This window comes from Molossus molossus, unplaced genomic scaffold (assembly GCF_014108415.1).
Source record: "Molossus molossus isolate mMolMol1 unplaced genomic scaffold, mMolMol1.p scaffold_m16_p_9, whole genome shotgun sequence".
NCBI classification, from domain to species: domain Eukaryota; kingdom Metazoa; phylum Chordata; class Mammalia; order Chiroptera; family Molossidae; genus Molossus; species Molossus molossus.
The window spans coordinates 88,384,939-88,399,586 of NW_023425403.1; the positions used below are offsets into that span (position 1 = coordinate 88,384,939).

Here is a 14,648-nt window from a genome sequence, read left to right on the forward strand (position 1 = left end):
AATTCTTTCAAACAAGCAACATCTGGTCTCAGCTAGCCCCATACCTCTTGTTAAGTAATACATAGAAACAAACACAGGGAAGCAGGCAAAATGAGGAGACAAAGAAACAGGTCCCAAATGAAAGAACATAACAAAACCCCAGGAAAAGAACTAAGCGAAATGAAGATAAGCAACCTAACAGATGCTAAGTTCAAAATACTGCTTATAAGGATGCTCAGTGAACTTAGTGAGAACCTCAGCAAACTCAGTGTTAGCTCTAATTTCCATATTACTGCCCCAAGCCTCTTAAATCTTTTACTTTCATATTGATGCCCCAAAGCTCTTATCGTTTAACCTTGCCCTAAGCCTCTCATTTCAAGAAACCAAGACCCATCATTCCAGTCAGGCGGAATGGAAATGACCGAACTTCCCTAATCCACCCAAAACTGCAAACAGTCACTCAACAAGAAAAACAAGTTTCAGGTGACTCCAGCCCCGACCAATGAAGGACAACCACAACTCCTCGGCTGAAAGACCACCCACGCCAGCCCTAAGTTTAAAAACCCTTAGTCTGGACAAGCCGGTTGCTACTCTCTCCTTAGAGGTAGTCGGGCAGGCTAATCCCAATAAACCTGCACTTCTGGAGACCCTGCACCGCCTCGTTCTGCCTCATTCTGCCTCATTCTTACAGTGAGGGCCTCAAGAACATAAAAAAGGACCAGTCATATATGAAGGATGCACAATCAGAAATGAAGGCGGTACTAACTGAAATCAAAAGAATAATTTATACAGATGCAATAGTAGAGTAGGTAAAGCCAAGAAGCAAACCATCAACTTGGAATATAAGGAAGCATAAAACACCCAATCAGAAAAGCAAAAAGAAAACAGAATCCAAAAAAAATGAGGATAGTGTAAGGACAACTCCAAGCGTGCCAACATTTGCATCTCGGGGGTGCCAGAAGGAGAAGAGAAAGAACTAGATATTAAAAACCTATCTGAAACAATAATGACAGAAAACTTCCCTAACTTGGTGACGGAAACAGACATACAAGTCCAGGAAGCACAGAGAGTCCCAAACAACATGAACCCCAAGAGTTCCACATGAAGACACATCATCATCAAAATGCCAAAGGTTCAAGTCAAAGAGAGAATCTTAAGAGCAGCAAGAGAAAAGCAGTTGTTTACCTACAAGGGAGTTCCCATAAGACTGTCAGCTGATTTCTCAAAAGAAACTTTGCAGGCCAGAAGGGAGTGGCAAGAAATATTCAGAGTGATGAAAAGCAAGAACCTACAACCAAGATTACTCTATCCTGCAAAGATGTCATTTAGAATCGATGGCCATATAAAGAGTTTCCCAGACAAGAAGAAGTAAAAGGAGTTCATCATCACCAAACCATTATTATATGAAATGCTGAAGGGTCTTTTTGAAGAAAAAGATAAAATATATGAACAAACAAAATGGCAGTGAATACATATCTATCGACAATCAAATCTACAAACAAAATGAACAGGCAGAATAGAAACATTCTCATAGATACGGAGGACATTTTGTTGGTTGCCAGATGGGAGAAGGGTTGGGGGAATGGGTGAAAAAGGTGAAGGGATTAAGAAGTACAAATTCATTGCTAGACTGACAAACCTCAAAGGGAAGGGGGTTGGGGGTTGGGAAAAAATAAATCAAAGAACTTACATGCATAACCAATGGACACAGACAATAGTGTGGGAAAAGGAGGGGGTGGGGGGACAGGAGTGGGGATGAATGGGTCAATAGGGGAAAAATGAGGAACATCTGTTAATACATTCAACAATAAATTAAATAAATAAAAATAATTTTGTGCTTGGGTTTTTATTTATCATGTCATAATACCTTTTTTTTTTTTTTTTTTTTTTAAAAAGTCCAAGAGAGCTTATGACATTCCTTCTGCCCCTCAGTTCTCTCATAGTCTTTCCTTTCAGTAAAAGACAATTCCATTAAAGCAGTAACCTTAACATCATTTTTCTCCCTACAGCTTTATTGAGGTATAATTGACAAATAAACATTGTATATTATATTTAAGGTGTACAGCGTGATTTAACATACATACACATTGTGAAATGATTACCATAGTCAAGCTGATTAATACATTCATCACTTCACAGTTACCTTGTGTGTGCGTGTGTGTTTGTTTGCATATGGTGAGATCACTCTCTGAGCAAATTTTAAGTATAAAACTTAATAAAGTTTGACTAGCATCGTCCTGTTTCCCCTACCTCCAGCCCCTGGCAACCACCATTTTATTCTCTGCTCCTATGAATTTCACTGTATTTTACATTTTCTGTATCTGTTCATCTGTTAAGGAACACCATTTTTTTTTTCTTTCATACCTCCTATCTGATCTCTCAGCAAATCTTGTTGGCTTTATCTTCAGAATACATCCAGAATCTGATCACTTTTTCCCAGCTCCATCACTCATCACTTTGGTCTAGACTACCATTATCTTTTCCTTGCATTATTTTATTAGATTCCTAACTCCCCTCTATGCCTCTGCCTTTGACATGTCTATTCTCAACATGACAACTAGGGATCATTTTAGAATTCTAAATAAGATCATCTTAAGCCTCTGCTCATTTCACTCAGAAAAAAAGCTAAAGTCTTTATATTGACCCTTAAGGCCTAAGATAATCTGCTCCTCATTTACCTTTCTGACCTCATTTCCTATTATTTATTTACCTCTCTCATATTCTGCTCTGTGCACACTAGCCTCCTGGCCATGCCCAAGTACACCAGGCATACCCTGCCTTAGGGCCTTCAAACTTGCTCCCTCTGCCCGCAGTGATTTTTCTTTAGATATTGGTATGGTGTCTTCATTTTCTTGTTTGCTTGCTTGTTTTTTTTTCAAAATCACCTTTTCAGTGAAGCTTTCCCTGCTCACTCTGTGAATTTGCCACTCTCACCATATTTCCTTTACTTGCTTAATTTTTCAATGTAGCCCACTCTCTGTTCTATATTTTCCTTACTTAGATTGTTTGTGTTTCATCTCATGTTAAAATGTAACTTCACAAGGATATGAATTTTGTTTGATATATCCCCAGGACTTAGAATTGTGATTGGCATATAGATGCTCTCTGAGTGTTTTATTTTTTTATTATTATTATTTTTTTAATCCTCACCCGAGGACATTTTTCTATTTTTTGTTCAGATAGTGTGGGAGGGAGAAAGAAGGAGAGAGAGAGAGAGAGAAAAACATTGATGTGAAAGGGATACATCGAGTGGCTGCCACCCTCATGACCAAGCAGGGCCGGGGACTAACTGCAACCAAGGTACATGCCCTTAGCGGGAACCGAACCCCGCTCTCTCTGGACCACAGGCCAACGCTCCAACCGCTGAGCCAAACCGGCCAGGGCTCTCTGAGTGTTTATTGAAATCAGTCACTAATCAGAGATAGGAGATAGCCTCTAAAGGGCTAATTGATAAATTACCTAAGTCTTTTATTGGGAATTTCTTTATTTTTTGTTTATATTTGTTTAGCAAATCAGTTATTCCTTTATGCTTTCATACTGTGGATTATTTTCATTTTTTATAATAAAATTTACCTGACGCAAGGCCCTTAAGTTCATTTTCTTTGTCTTTCATGAGACTTTTGGCTATACTTACCATGGTCCAGGATATTTTGTGGCATAATTACATGTTAGTCTCTTAATTAAGTTTGACTATCATTATCCATTGTATTTTCTCATTTCAGAACATAATCCCAGTCACCAGCAGACACCAATAGAATACACAGAGGCATCTAGGTGGTAGGGAAGCTTTTAAAGACCATTTTTATTCCATTACACAGACTCTTTGAAAACACAGTATGTGTCAGGTACTTTGCTAGATTTTGGAAATCCAAAGAAATAAACATATTTAGTAGGGATTGGAAATAGGTAAACCTTTATTAAATAATATGCTACGTATTATCATAGAGAGGTCCCTACGTACAAAGAGGCACTGAAGAGTTTTACCTAGGTGTGGAAGCAGGCAGGGAAAGCTTGCTGAGAGATGACCTTGAAGCTGTTTCTTGATGAGTAAATAGGAATTTTCCAGGAGGACCTAGCAGAGGGAACAGAAAGAAGTAAGAGTATGAAGATGTGTGACTGAAGAAAGGACTAACATAAAATATCTGCCATGTTTAGACAATCTGCTGGTTATTTTATAATCTTATCTCATAAATCATTATGGACATCCTACAACATAGCAACATTCACTATTGCCAATTTATAGATGGAAAAATGGGCCCGGAGAGATCAGCTTAGGGTCACAGCTGGTAAGTTGGTATTGGAACCCTAGTCTGATTACCTTTGAAGCCCATGGCCTGTCTATAGCACCCCTCTATGTACATGCAAGGGTGAAGGAGTGGAAAGTTGAAAGAGTTCATGCTTGCTGAATGGATGGAAAACTTGAAGGCTTATTAAAAATAAGTGAAGGTCAAGATACTAAGGGCAAAAAAGGGAAGGATACCAGTTAAGGATGAGGAAGATGATATGGAGCAGAGTTGAATGCCCAGTAGACACCAGGAACTATAATTTTGTAGTAATGCTATTTGGTGTGGACATAAGACTTTTCTTCAGCCACACTAATGGTCTTGGAAAATGATTCTCTACGGTAACTTTGGCCATTTTGAAACCAACCAATGATTTGATTGAAAATTTACTCCTAGCTGATTGTTGTAGTGTATTATGCATATGCCTGGAAGTATTTAAATCTAAATTACTCATGCATCGTTTACGGTCAGAGGGAATGCAGGGAAAGCTATGTTTTTTGGCCATTTTGACAAATATAAAGTCATGAATTTTAAAAAACTTAAATGGTATTGATCAATATCATATAAATTTGTTGTGCACATATGTATCATTTTTGTTTTCCATGGTGACCATGATGAGATTGTTCAAAGCTGAACTTACAAATTTGGTAAAAATGCATTTTTTTCTGTTTTCCTTATATTAGACCCCTGTTCCCAAACCCCAGTCTGGACCAATTGTAAAATAATTTATTGGTGGATTTTTAACTGGTTTGTAGCTGATTTATTTTTTAGGTATATATGTGCACATATTTCTAGAAAGATCTGCTTGTTCTAAGTATATGCTAGTCCAGTTTTGCACAGCGCACACGCACACACACACGTTAGCTATTTTTCCTAACCCATATACATCTGAATTCAAAGATGTTTCAAAACTAAAACTTGCCCAAAGCATTTTTGTAAATATTTTTAAAAAAAGCAAAGCAAAGAAAAACATCTTGTATGGCATCCGCATTTACCATTCACTATCTCCTACATATCTGTGACACCTATGGCAGTTCTAGTTTAGGCCAGTGTATGGGTATAGACATACCTGTCTTCTCTAAATCACACTGTCTGATTTGATTTTCCACACACATTCTAATTTTTCTATGTCAAAGAAATCACAGCATTTCTCTACTTTCTGTAATTCACAGATGTACCATGATGTCAGTCTAGTCGCTTGAGCAATTTTAGACATTTAACCTGGTTATTGCCTAGTTGGTGGAAAATTACTGTACTTGTGGTACTAACACTATGCCTGATTCACCATTTTGCTTTTAAATTACCTTCCCAATGTCATTTTTGTCATTCTGTTACTGGCAATTTAGATTTAAAGCCTCATTGTTTAAAAAACACTCCAAATAAAAATTGAAGTGCATCTTTGTGCTTGCCACTGAATCAAATACTATGTTGCATATATAAAAGAAACAAAATAGATCCTGTTAGCCTGAGGATACAATACTGAAGTTTAAGTAATGTGAAATGGCAGAGTGATAAAGCATATGTGGTATTTTTTTCAACAGAAGTAAAATAGAAATGTTGATGAAATTCTTTGTTAACACAACTATGCCAAATGAACCATCGGCTATTTTAAAGCCCCCCCCCCCCCCCCCCGTGTTTTAAATGTTATTTTACTTTTAAAAAATTAAAAATTCAAATAAAGGTTAGGTCAAGAGTTCTGTGTGAAGCACTTGCTCAGGTTCCAGATTGACTGTATTGCACTGCCTATTTTCTACATTTGCATTGGGTCGTTCATTCACATATGTGGAAGGTTGGAGGAACTTGTGTTAGAACTCCCTCAAATTTGTGTCTAAAAAAATAAAAACACAAACCAGTGACTTTTTAATGAGTGAAAAATGTGAGGTAGTAGATACATATTTTTCTCTTTCTGGGTATTTCTGTTCTGGACCACTTATGGTTAAACTTTTAACTTAATTGCTTATATCTAATAGCCTTAGTATTTTTATAGAAAACTTTCTGAGGGCCTTTATTCTTATTTCAAAGTACAAAATCTGGTTATATTGAACACATGATATATATTATTTTTTATTTTAAGTTGGGTTAAGCTTCCAAATAATATGTTTGTTTGTTATCAGTTGTTTATGCTAAAAAATAAACTGTCTTAATATCATTAATTAAAAATACAATTAAAGAGGTAGATGAGGTATGAGTGTTTCATTAGCTGTGCCATGCTTTGTCTTCTCAATGTGGGTAAGATTTTGACTGCATAGTTTTTAGTCATTTATTGAACATCTTTTTTTGCTCCAGTGATCTATCTTATTTGAGTTTCTTTTTGTTGTTTTTAAAGGTGGCAAGGCTTACTGTATTTCTCTTTCTATAAAGTTGGTCTTTAGAAATAGAGATTTGTTCTGGAATCAACATTATTTTTCTTGTTGTATTGTCGAATGAGTGAAAATTAATATATATGACAGGTCTTGCTCTAGGATCTCAAAGGTGAATGAGATACCCTCCTAGACTTCAGTAAGCTTGCTTGCTTATTTATTTATTTGCTTATCTATTTCAGGGGTTTTTATGTTGGGGCTTGTGGCCTGAAGGGCTTCAGAGTGTATATATATTTGTGGTTTTCTGTGGTGGTCTGTAGATTTCATCATTTTTTCTTTTTATAATCCTCACCCAAGAATATTTTTTCATTTATATTCAGACAGAGGGGGAAGGGGGAGAGAGAGAAACATCAGTGTGAGAGAGACACATCAATTGGTTGCCTCCTGCACAACTCTGATCTGTGCCAGAGGCCCAACCACAGCCAAGGTATGTGCCCTTGATAGGACTCAAACTCATGACTCTTTGGTCTGCAGGGCAACACTCTAACCACTGAGCGAACTGGCCCGGGCTCATCTTATTTTTAATAGGCTCTTGATAGCTGGAAAAGGTAAAGGAGAAAGAGCACTAAATTATAATTTAGTGCAATAAATACTATAATAAGGGTAAAAGTAAAGGTCTTTGGGAGATTAGCATAAACATTGGAGGCCCACTGTGATCTACAACAGGACTCATTTGATGTAAGCCTTTGCCTTGTTCCATGCCACTACATCTCTTGTACATGGTATAGTGACTAGTATATAGTGTGATGTTTGTGTCAGTGAGGGTCCTGGTAGTAATAGATGGATGGCTTTTTTTGAAGATAATTGAATGAAGGGACTATTTGCAGAGGTGTGGGCATGGTAGGTAATGAAAAAGGGATGATGAATCTGTCAGGGATTTGTAGTTGGAAACTGTTATTCACGCAGGCAAAGGGGCAAGGAAAGGGATGGTTAATTATATTCCAGATCTCAAGAGTTGTAGGCATGGAAGAAGAGCCACTAAACAGGATCTGTGGCCAAAGAGGAAACATAGCTGGGAATAAATTGTACAATTATTTCTATCTCCTTCCACTCTTTGCTTTTCTGCTGATGCTTCCTGTTGGGAAAGGCAGTGTCACGGCTTTTGACCCTGCTCTGCCCACTGAGGCTTCCAGCACTTCCTTACTAAAAGATGAGGAGCCACACCAGCTGTGCTGAGCTCATCACCTTTGTGGGACTGTCATTCCCTGTTTCAGGCTCTCTGAGCTGTCTGTGTTCTGCTTAAGGCATAGTCAGTGCCCTCAGGCATGCCCCCAGCTTTTATTATTTCAGAATGGGGGTGGGGATGGGGGTCTTTCTGGAGCATGCTCCTGGGCCTGTTTCCTTTTTGATGGGGACGTGGGGCTGGACATGACAATGACTAGCTATAAGGGATCTTGCTCTGTTTCTTCTCCATGTAAGTAGAGCATTGTTCTGTTGTGTTGTGTTTTCCTTGGTAACTTTGACACAAAGATGTAATGGGCAGAAGTGTCTGGAGTTCAGTGGGATTGTAACCTGAGTATGGTATTCTGTTACACATTTCCTCTGACTGGCAAAACCCAACCAGAAACTAGAGGACAAGCAAGGACTGGATACTGAAATTCTTAGAGATAAGGGGAAGCAGAGATGCAGAACAAGGCAAAGAAGGGTAGAGAATGTATTTGTAGGGACAAATGGAGAATAATCAGCAGAGTATTCAATACTTATTTGTTGATTTAAATTGAATTTTTATTGTTAAACACAATTTAGCATTGTATATTGTTAGATTAAAATGAAAAATGAGCAAATGCCTCATAGTTAGTTTCTTATAGCAATACCTTAAAATAAAAATCCCTTTGGAATTGTAGAGGCAACTATTTGTCTCATATATTTTGAATAGTTGAAATAGTAAAAATGATACAATTATTAAACTATAAAATGTGAAATTAGGATAACTCAACTTTTTAAGACTATGTTTTTGAAATATACATTTTTCATAATGTGGAAATTTGGATTATTTAATCTAGAAAAGACCAATTCATTTTCGAGTGCCTATCTCAAAATCCACTTCTATGAATTTCTTAGACAAATTTAAATGTTATAAAACATTATTCATACTTTTGTTACATCACTTATATTCAATAATAGCTAGTTATTTTCACCATATGCTAAGTCACTATGCTAAGTCCTTTACACACATTATTACATTTTATCCTCACAATAATCCTAGGAAGTGTAGATAGCGCTGCTGGGTACTTGAGATTCATCTGTGTACAGAACAAGTTCCATGAAGGCCAGAGATCTTTATGATCTAATATGAATGTTTCTACACCATTTTGTTGTTGTTGTTGTTAGTAGTCCTTAGTTACTTTTGAAGTTGAGTACCTTTTCATATGTTTATTAACCATTTAGATTTTTTCTATGAAGTCCATGACGTAGTCTTTGCCCTTTTTAAAAAAAATTGTGTTGTCTGTCCTCTTATTATTAATGTTGAGGAATTCTATATATATTTTTTGATATATACTCATTGTTATGTATTGCAATGACTTCTCCTCTTCTGTGGCAGATTCAAGCTGAAATATTAAAAATAGGTTATATCTGGGAGGCAAAGATAAATATTTCTAGTCAGATAAAAAAAATAAGTTTGTAAGAAAGGAAAGTAAATTCACACATGAAACAGTTGAGTTGTTTGGTTAGACTGAGAGTCCTTAACATGAACCAATGGAAGATAAGACTGGAGAACTCAAAATATATAGCACCAGCGAAGCTCTAGAAAATGGCAAAAATATACCTCAAAAGAACATCTTCTTTATATCAATACTCACCTCCTTACTAGATATTAAGTTAGAGCACCGTCTTACATGTCCTTTGTGACCTGGTGTTTTTCATTACAGAATCTTCGGGGCTTAGACTTGTATTCATTCCTTTGCGGAATTTGAACACTGATGGCTGAAGGGATTTTTTGGTTTTAGCAATTCATTCAGTCTCAGCCCTTCATTTTAGAACTAATACAGCAGTGTGAAAAGAATCCATTCTGTTCCTTAATGAGATGATTCTAGACTTTAAAAAAACTTTTTGCTGACTTTTGTGGATTTACCTTTCACACCACTAATCAGACAAAAACATTTCTATGATGTCTCTCCTTAATTTTCCTTAATTGTGTATCCATACTAAAGGAGACTTGGAAATATATGTCTGGCTAAAAATGGAATTTCTTTTTTTTTGTTAATATCTTTTTTATTGTGTTTTTTTTTTTTTTTTTAAGAGAGAGAGAGAAACATCGATGTGAGAGAGAAACATCGATCGGTTGCCTCCTGCATGTCCCCTACTAAGGATCGAGCCCACAACCCAGGCATGTGGCCTGACCAGGAATCAAACTGGGACTTCTCAGTCCATGGACGACACTCAGTCCACTGAGTCCCACTGGCCAAGCAAAAAATTGAATTCTTGATCCCATAGAAGAAGGGGAGAATTGATATTGGGGGTGGGTAACCATTGATCCCTGCTACGTAAACCTTTTTCTTTTTCTTTTTTTTTTTTTAGGTAGAGTGGAAGGAAGAGAGAGGAACAGAGAGAGAGAGAGAAACATCGATGTGAAAGGGACACATCGAGTGGCTGCCACCCGCACGACCGACCAGGGCCGGGGACAAACTGCAACCGAGGTACGCGCCCTTAGCGGGAACCGAACCCGGGTCTCTCAGGACCGCAGGACGATGCTCTAACCGCTGAGCCAAACCGGCCAGGGCACGTAAACCTTTTTCTGTTGTGACATACATATTTTCCTAAAGTGATTCATGTGGTGTGAGAAAGAGAGAGAAACATAGATTTGTTGTTCCACTTACTTATGAATTCATTGGTTGCTCTTTGTATGTGCCCTGACTACAGATTGGACCCACAACCTTGGCATATCTGGACGACTCTCTAACCAACTGAGCTACCTGGCCAGGGCAGAATTTTTTTTTTTAAGCTAGAATAATCTCTCTAGGGAACAGAATGGATTCATTACACATTGCTGCAGAAGTTGTAAGATGGAGGGCAGAGACTGAAGAGCATATAATAATATGGAGTATATACCAATTTAAAATAGAGTTTTATCAGAATGGGCTCATAACTATAGATTCTGAATTCTTGGCTCTTGTTTTAAAATTTTTATATTATTCTAGAAAGGTGGAAATAGACAACTTTTAAGTTATTTATAATTTTTAATGGTTTTTGGAAGTTTGACGTATTTACTAAACATGTATGCAATGTTTGACTAAATTTCTACATATAGCAAATGCTGTTGAATATCGAAAGTGCAATGGAGGAAGAAAAATGTGTCTTTTATCTTTATAGGAAATAAATATATTAAACCCACTGTTAAGAATTGTCTATAGAAAACATTTAGCAATAGGTAATATAAAAGTTGTAGGTTAGAATGAATCAAATATATGGAAATTAAATGAAAATCTAGAATTATTTTAGTTCACTGAAAATTAACTGATATAGTGCACAGCAGATATAATCCCATAGACATTGCAGATTTTTAAAAGTTCTATTTACAGCAGAGCTTGAAGAAAATGTAGTATTTAACATAATTATTCACATTATTAAAAATGATTTACTTTTAATACCCAGTGTGTAACACTATGAGTGATTATCATTTTTCCCTCCATAGGCAAGAAGCTTGATAGCTGTGGGACTGGGTGTTGCAGCTTTTGCATTTGCGGGTAAGACAAACAAAGAATACATGTCAATAAATGTTATAAAAGAAATCTTTCCAAATCGCTCCTATAGTGATTCATGAGCAGGCTCTTAGTATTCTGAGATTTTTGGTTTTAAGACATTATATATTCCCATTCTCTCCACCATTTGCAGTCACTGAATATTTGTCAGTGTAGCAAAATCTGGATAAACTTTGCGGTGCAGAAAAGTAACAATACAAAAGCTAGGAAAACTAGCCCCAATAATAATGGATTTTCCTGGCAATTTTTTATTATGAGCTGTAGAGTACCATAATAAAACATCTTTAATATGGAGCAGTATAATTGATAAGGGGTTTCTTTATTCTCCCATATTTATTTCTTCTTGCAGTGAGGATGACACCTTTCCTGAGCTGTCATTCTTTCTGGTGAGCTAGTTGTTCCCCGTAGTGTACTTATTACTTCATTTTTTGTTTTTTAATCCTCACCCAAGGATATTTCACTTATCTTCATACAGAGTGGGAGGGAGGGAGGGAGAAAGAGAGAGAGAGAGAAACATTGACATGAGAGAGACACATCAATTGGCTGCCTCCCATATGACCCTGACCAGGGCCAGGGACCGAACCACAACTGAGGTCCGTGCCCTTGACTGGAATGGAACCGGTGACTCTTTGGTCTGTGGGTTGACGCTCTAACCGCTGAGCTAAACTGGCCAGGGCACATAACTTCATTTTTAACATATATGCATAATGTCTTTGATAACTGCCAAAATCACGTGTTTTTTTTAAAGAAGAGTTATAAAGATTTAAAGGAAATTGCTATCTGTTCACTTGTAGTTTAGAGTCATCAATTTATAGTTTTAAGTTGCATAGCTATTCCCTAATTAATGTTAATCCGAGAGCATTTCCTTCTTGATAAAGATTTATACATTTTTGTTTTAGCATTTATATCTCTAGTTTCCATGGATTTGATCTTGTTAAATGGTTCTTCTGTTTAGGTGAAGCTACTTTTCATTGTGGTTATATGGAGTTTAGTAAGATCCAATAAAAAATGAACTTGCCCCATAACCATAAAACCATTTTAGTATTAATTTTTATAGGAAAATAGGCATAGTTATTTCAAATTCAAAATAAGATTTTTATTTGAAATGAGAGAAAGGTGTACTGTTGCCAGGGCCTTTCTAAAATGAGAAGAATTGGTGTTTGCATTCTGTATATACCACACTGTTGCCAAATTCATATTACTAACTAGAATATTAAATAACAGTCAGATTTATCCCAGAGCCAAAAACAACTGACTAATGGAATTTAGGAGAAAGTGCATTTAGACTTTGGAACTAGGTGTTCTGGCATATGGTTCAAGTAAACCCAGGCGTCACTTCCTGATGCCTTTAACGGATTTTTTTCATCGAGTCTGCTTGATTGTGTGTGGGTTTGAAGGAATTTTGAGGCAATTTAAAGCTATATTTTATATTATTATAGAATCAAATAGAAGTTGACATCTATATAAGAGATTTGGATGAGTTAGGGTTTCAGCCTCATTTAATATTACTTTGTCCTTCTTGATTTCAAGACTTTTTATGTCCTAATTGTATTAGATACTTCACATCTTCCCATGTCATGTCTAGCAGCCTGTTTTTCACTATAACATGTTTGCACAGGAATAAAAGTATATGTAGACAGGTGACTCCTTCTAAAAGATCTATGTAGTTGATCTTTTCCAGTGGAAATCTTGATTTGCAAGTAAGGTTATGGTTAGAAATTGAAGTCCATGGTGTCAGAACTGGCTATCTACCAAGACTTTTGGGAAAAGAGACACTAGTATCAGTAGTCGCACATTCTGATTTGGGTACAAAAGGTAAACTAGTCAGATAATATTTTATTCTTGTTTCTATGCCCTCAAAACAATCTAATAGTCATGATAATGATAGTCAGTAAATTAGGAATTTGAAAAAATTGGACTTTCTGGTAAATTTTAAAATCGTTATCGAAATGACATATATAAAATAAATTATCAATAAATACTGTGGTAAGCACTTTGTGAGTATTGACTTTGATTATAGAAAATATATTTGCTTCTATTCTTATTACTATTAGGTCGCTATATATTTCAAATCTGGAAACCTCTAGAACAAGTAATCACAGAAACTGCAAAGAAGATTTCTACTCCTGTAAGTTGACGATGGCTTTCATTAGGAAGCTCATTTTGACTTTTGTTTAAGTATTGTATTTGATCGTAATTCAGAAAATGTCTTGAATTGTCTAACTTCTTTTGTTGTATCATCAGTGAGTTTGTATCATTTATTGATTTAGATTCTTTTAAGCTTCTTGGTCACGTTATTTTTATATCTAAACTTTTTTTCTGGTTTTGACATCTAATTATTTCTTACTATTACTTACTCCTTTAGTATTATTATGTCAACTTTCAGGTAATTTATTTTTCTTGTTTAATTAATATTCATTTATTCACTTAGTGATTGTTTACCATAAACTAGTCCCTGTGTCAGGAGCTGGGTATGGCTGGTGAACAAAACATACATGGCCTCTGCTCTGGCGATGCTTACCCAAGTGTTTATTCATCCTGGAGCTGAAACTAGTTCCCTTGTACCACCACAGCAGGCCATCTCACACATAAAATTATAAGATTCCACCCTTGAAATCCTGTGGGGTTTTTACATCTATCTATCAGCATTATAGCTGCTCTGCTGAGCTGAAGATAAGTGAAGAATAAATGGTAATAGGTATCTAAAGGCTATAGTGTGGTAAACTATGATTTGCGATCAGTGGAGACAATGCAAAGAGAATTCACTGAAGCACTGCCATGTAACCATTGACTTCTGGGAAACAGAAGCAGATCTGGGATAGATCAGCTTGGTTTGCAGCAATTTGAGAAAAAAATGTCTTGTTATAGCAAAAGCATTACAAGTTTGTACGACTTAGTCATAAACCACAACCTTCAAAGGATAGCATACTGACAAATAATTAAACTCAGGTTCAAAAGAACTGCAAGAGATTTTGCAGATCTACAAATGCATATCTCTGATTAGAGGAAGCATGTATTCATTTTCTGTTTTCCTGTTTATATTTTACTTGACTAAACTATTAATAGGTATTTAGTGTTTATTCAATAAATATTCATTAAGCACCTACTATAAACTAGGCATTATTGTGTGGAGTAAGATATAGTAATGAACCAGACAAAGACACTGCCACCTAGGAGCTTACATTTTTAGTAGAGATAATTAACAAATGAATACATTATATAATACCTAGAAGTACTGAATGCTTTTAAGAAAACTAAATGAGGGTAAGAGGTTAAAGAAACAGCAGAGAGGAATCTATATTAGTAGGAAAGGGAAGGCCTTTCTG

General features: G+C 36.2%; 1 protein-coding gene across 1 annotated transcript in view; it reads left to right on the top strand.

The window, feature by feature from the left end:
* Positions 1-14,648, top strand: part of DNAJC15 (DnaJ heat shock protein family (Hsp40) member C15) — an 86,011-nt gene that overhangs the window by 26,635 nt on the left and 44,728 nt on the right. The window contains exons 2-3 of the mRNA XM_036249982.1: positions 11,256-11,307; positions 13,377-13,450. Of these exons, the coding sequence (XP_036105875.1) occupies positions 11,256-11,307; positions 13,377-13,450 (126 nt within the window). The remainder of the gene's footprint in view (positions 1-11,255; positions 11,308-13,376; positions 13,451-14,648) is intronic.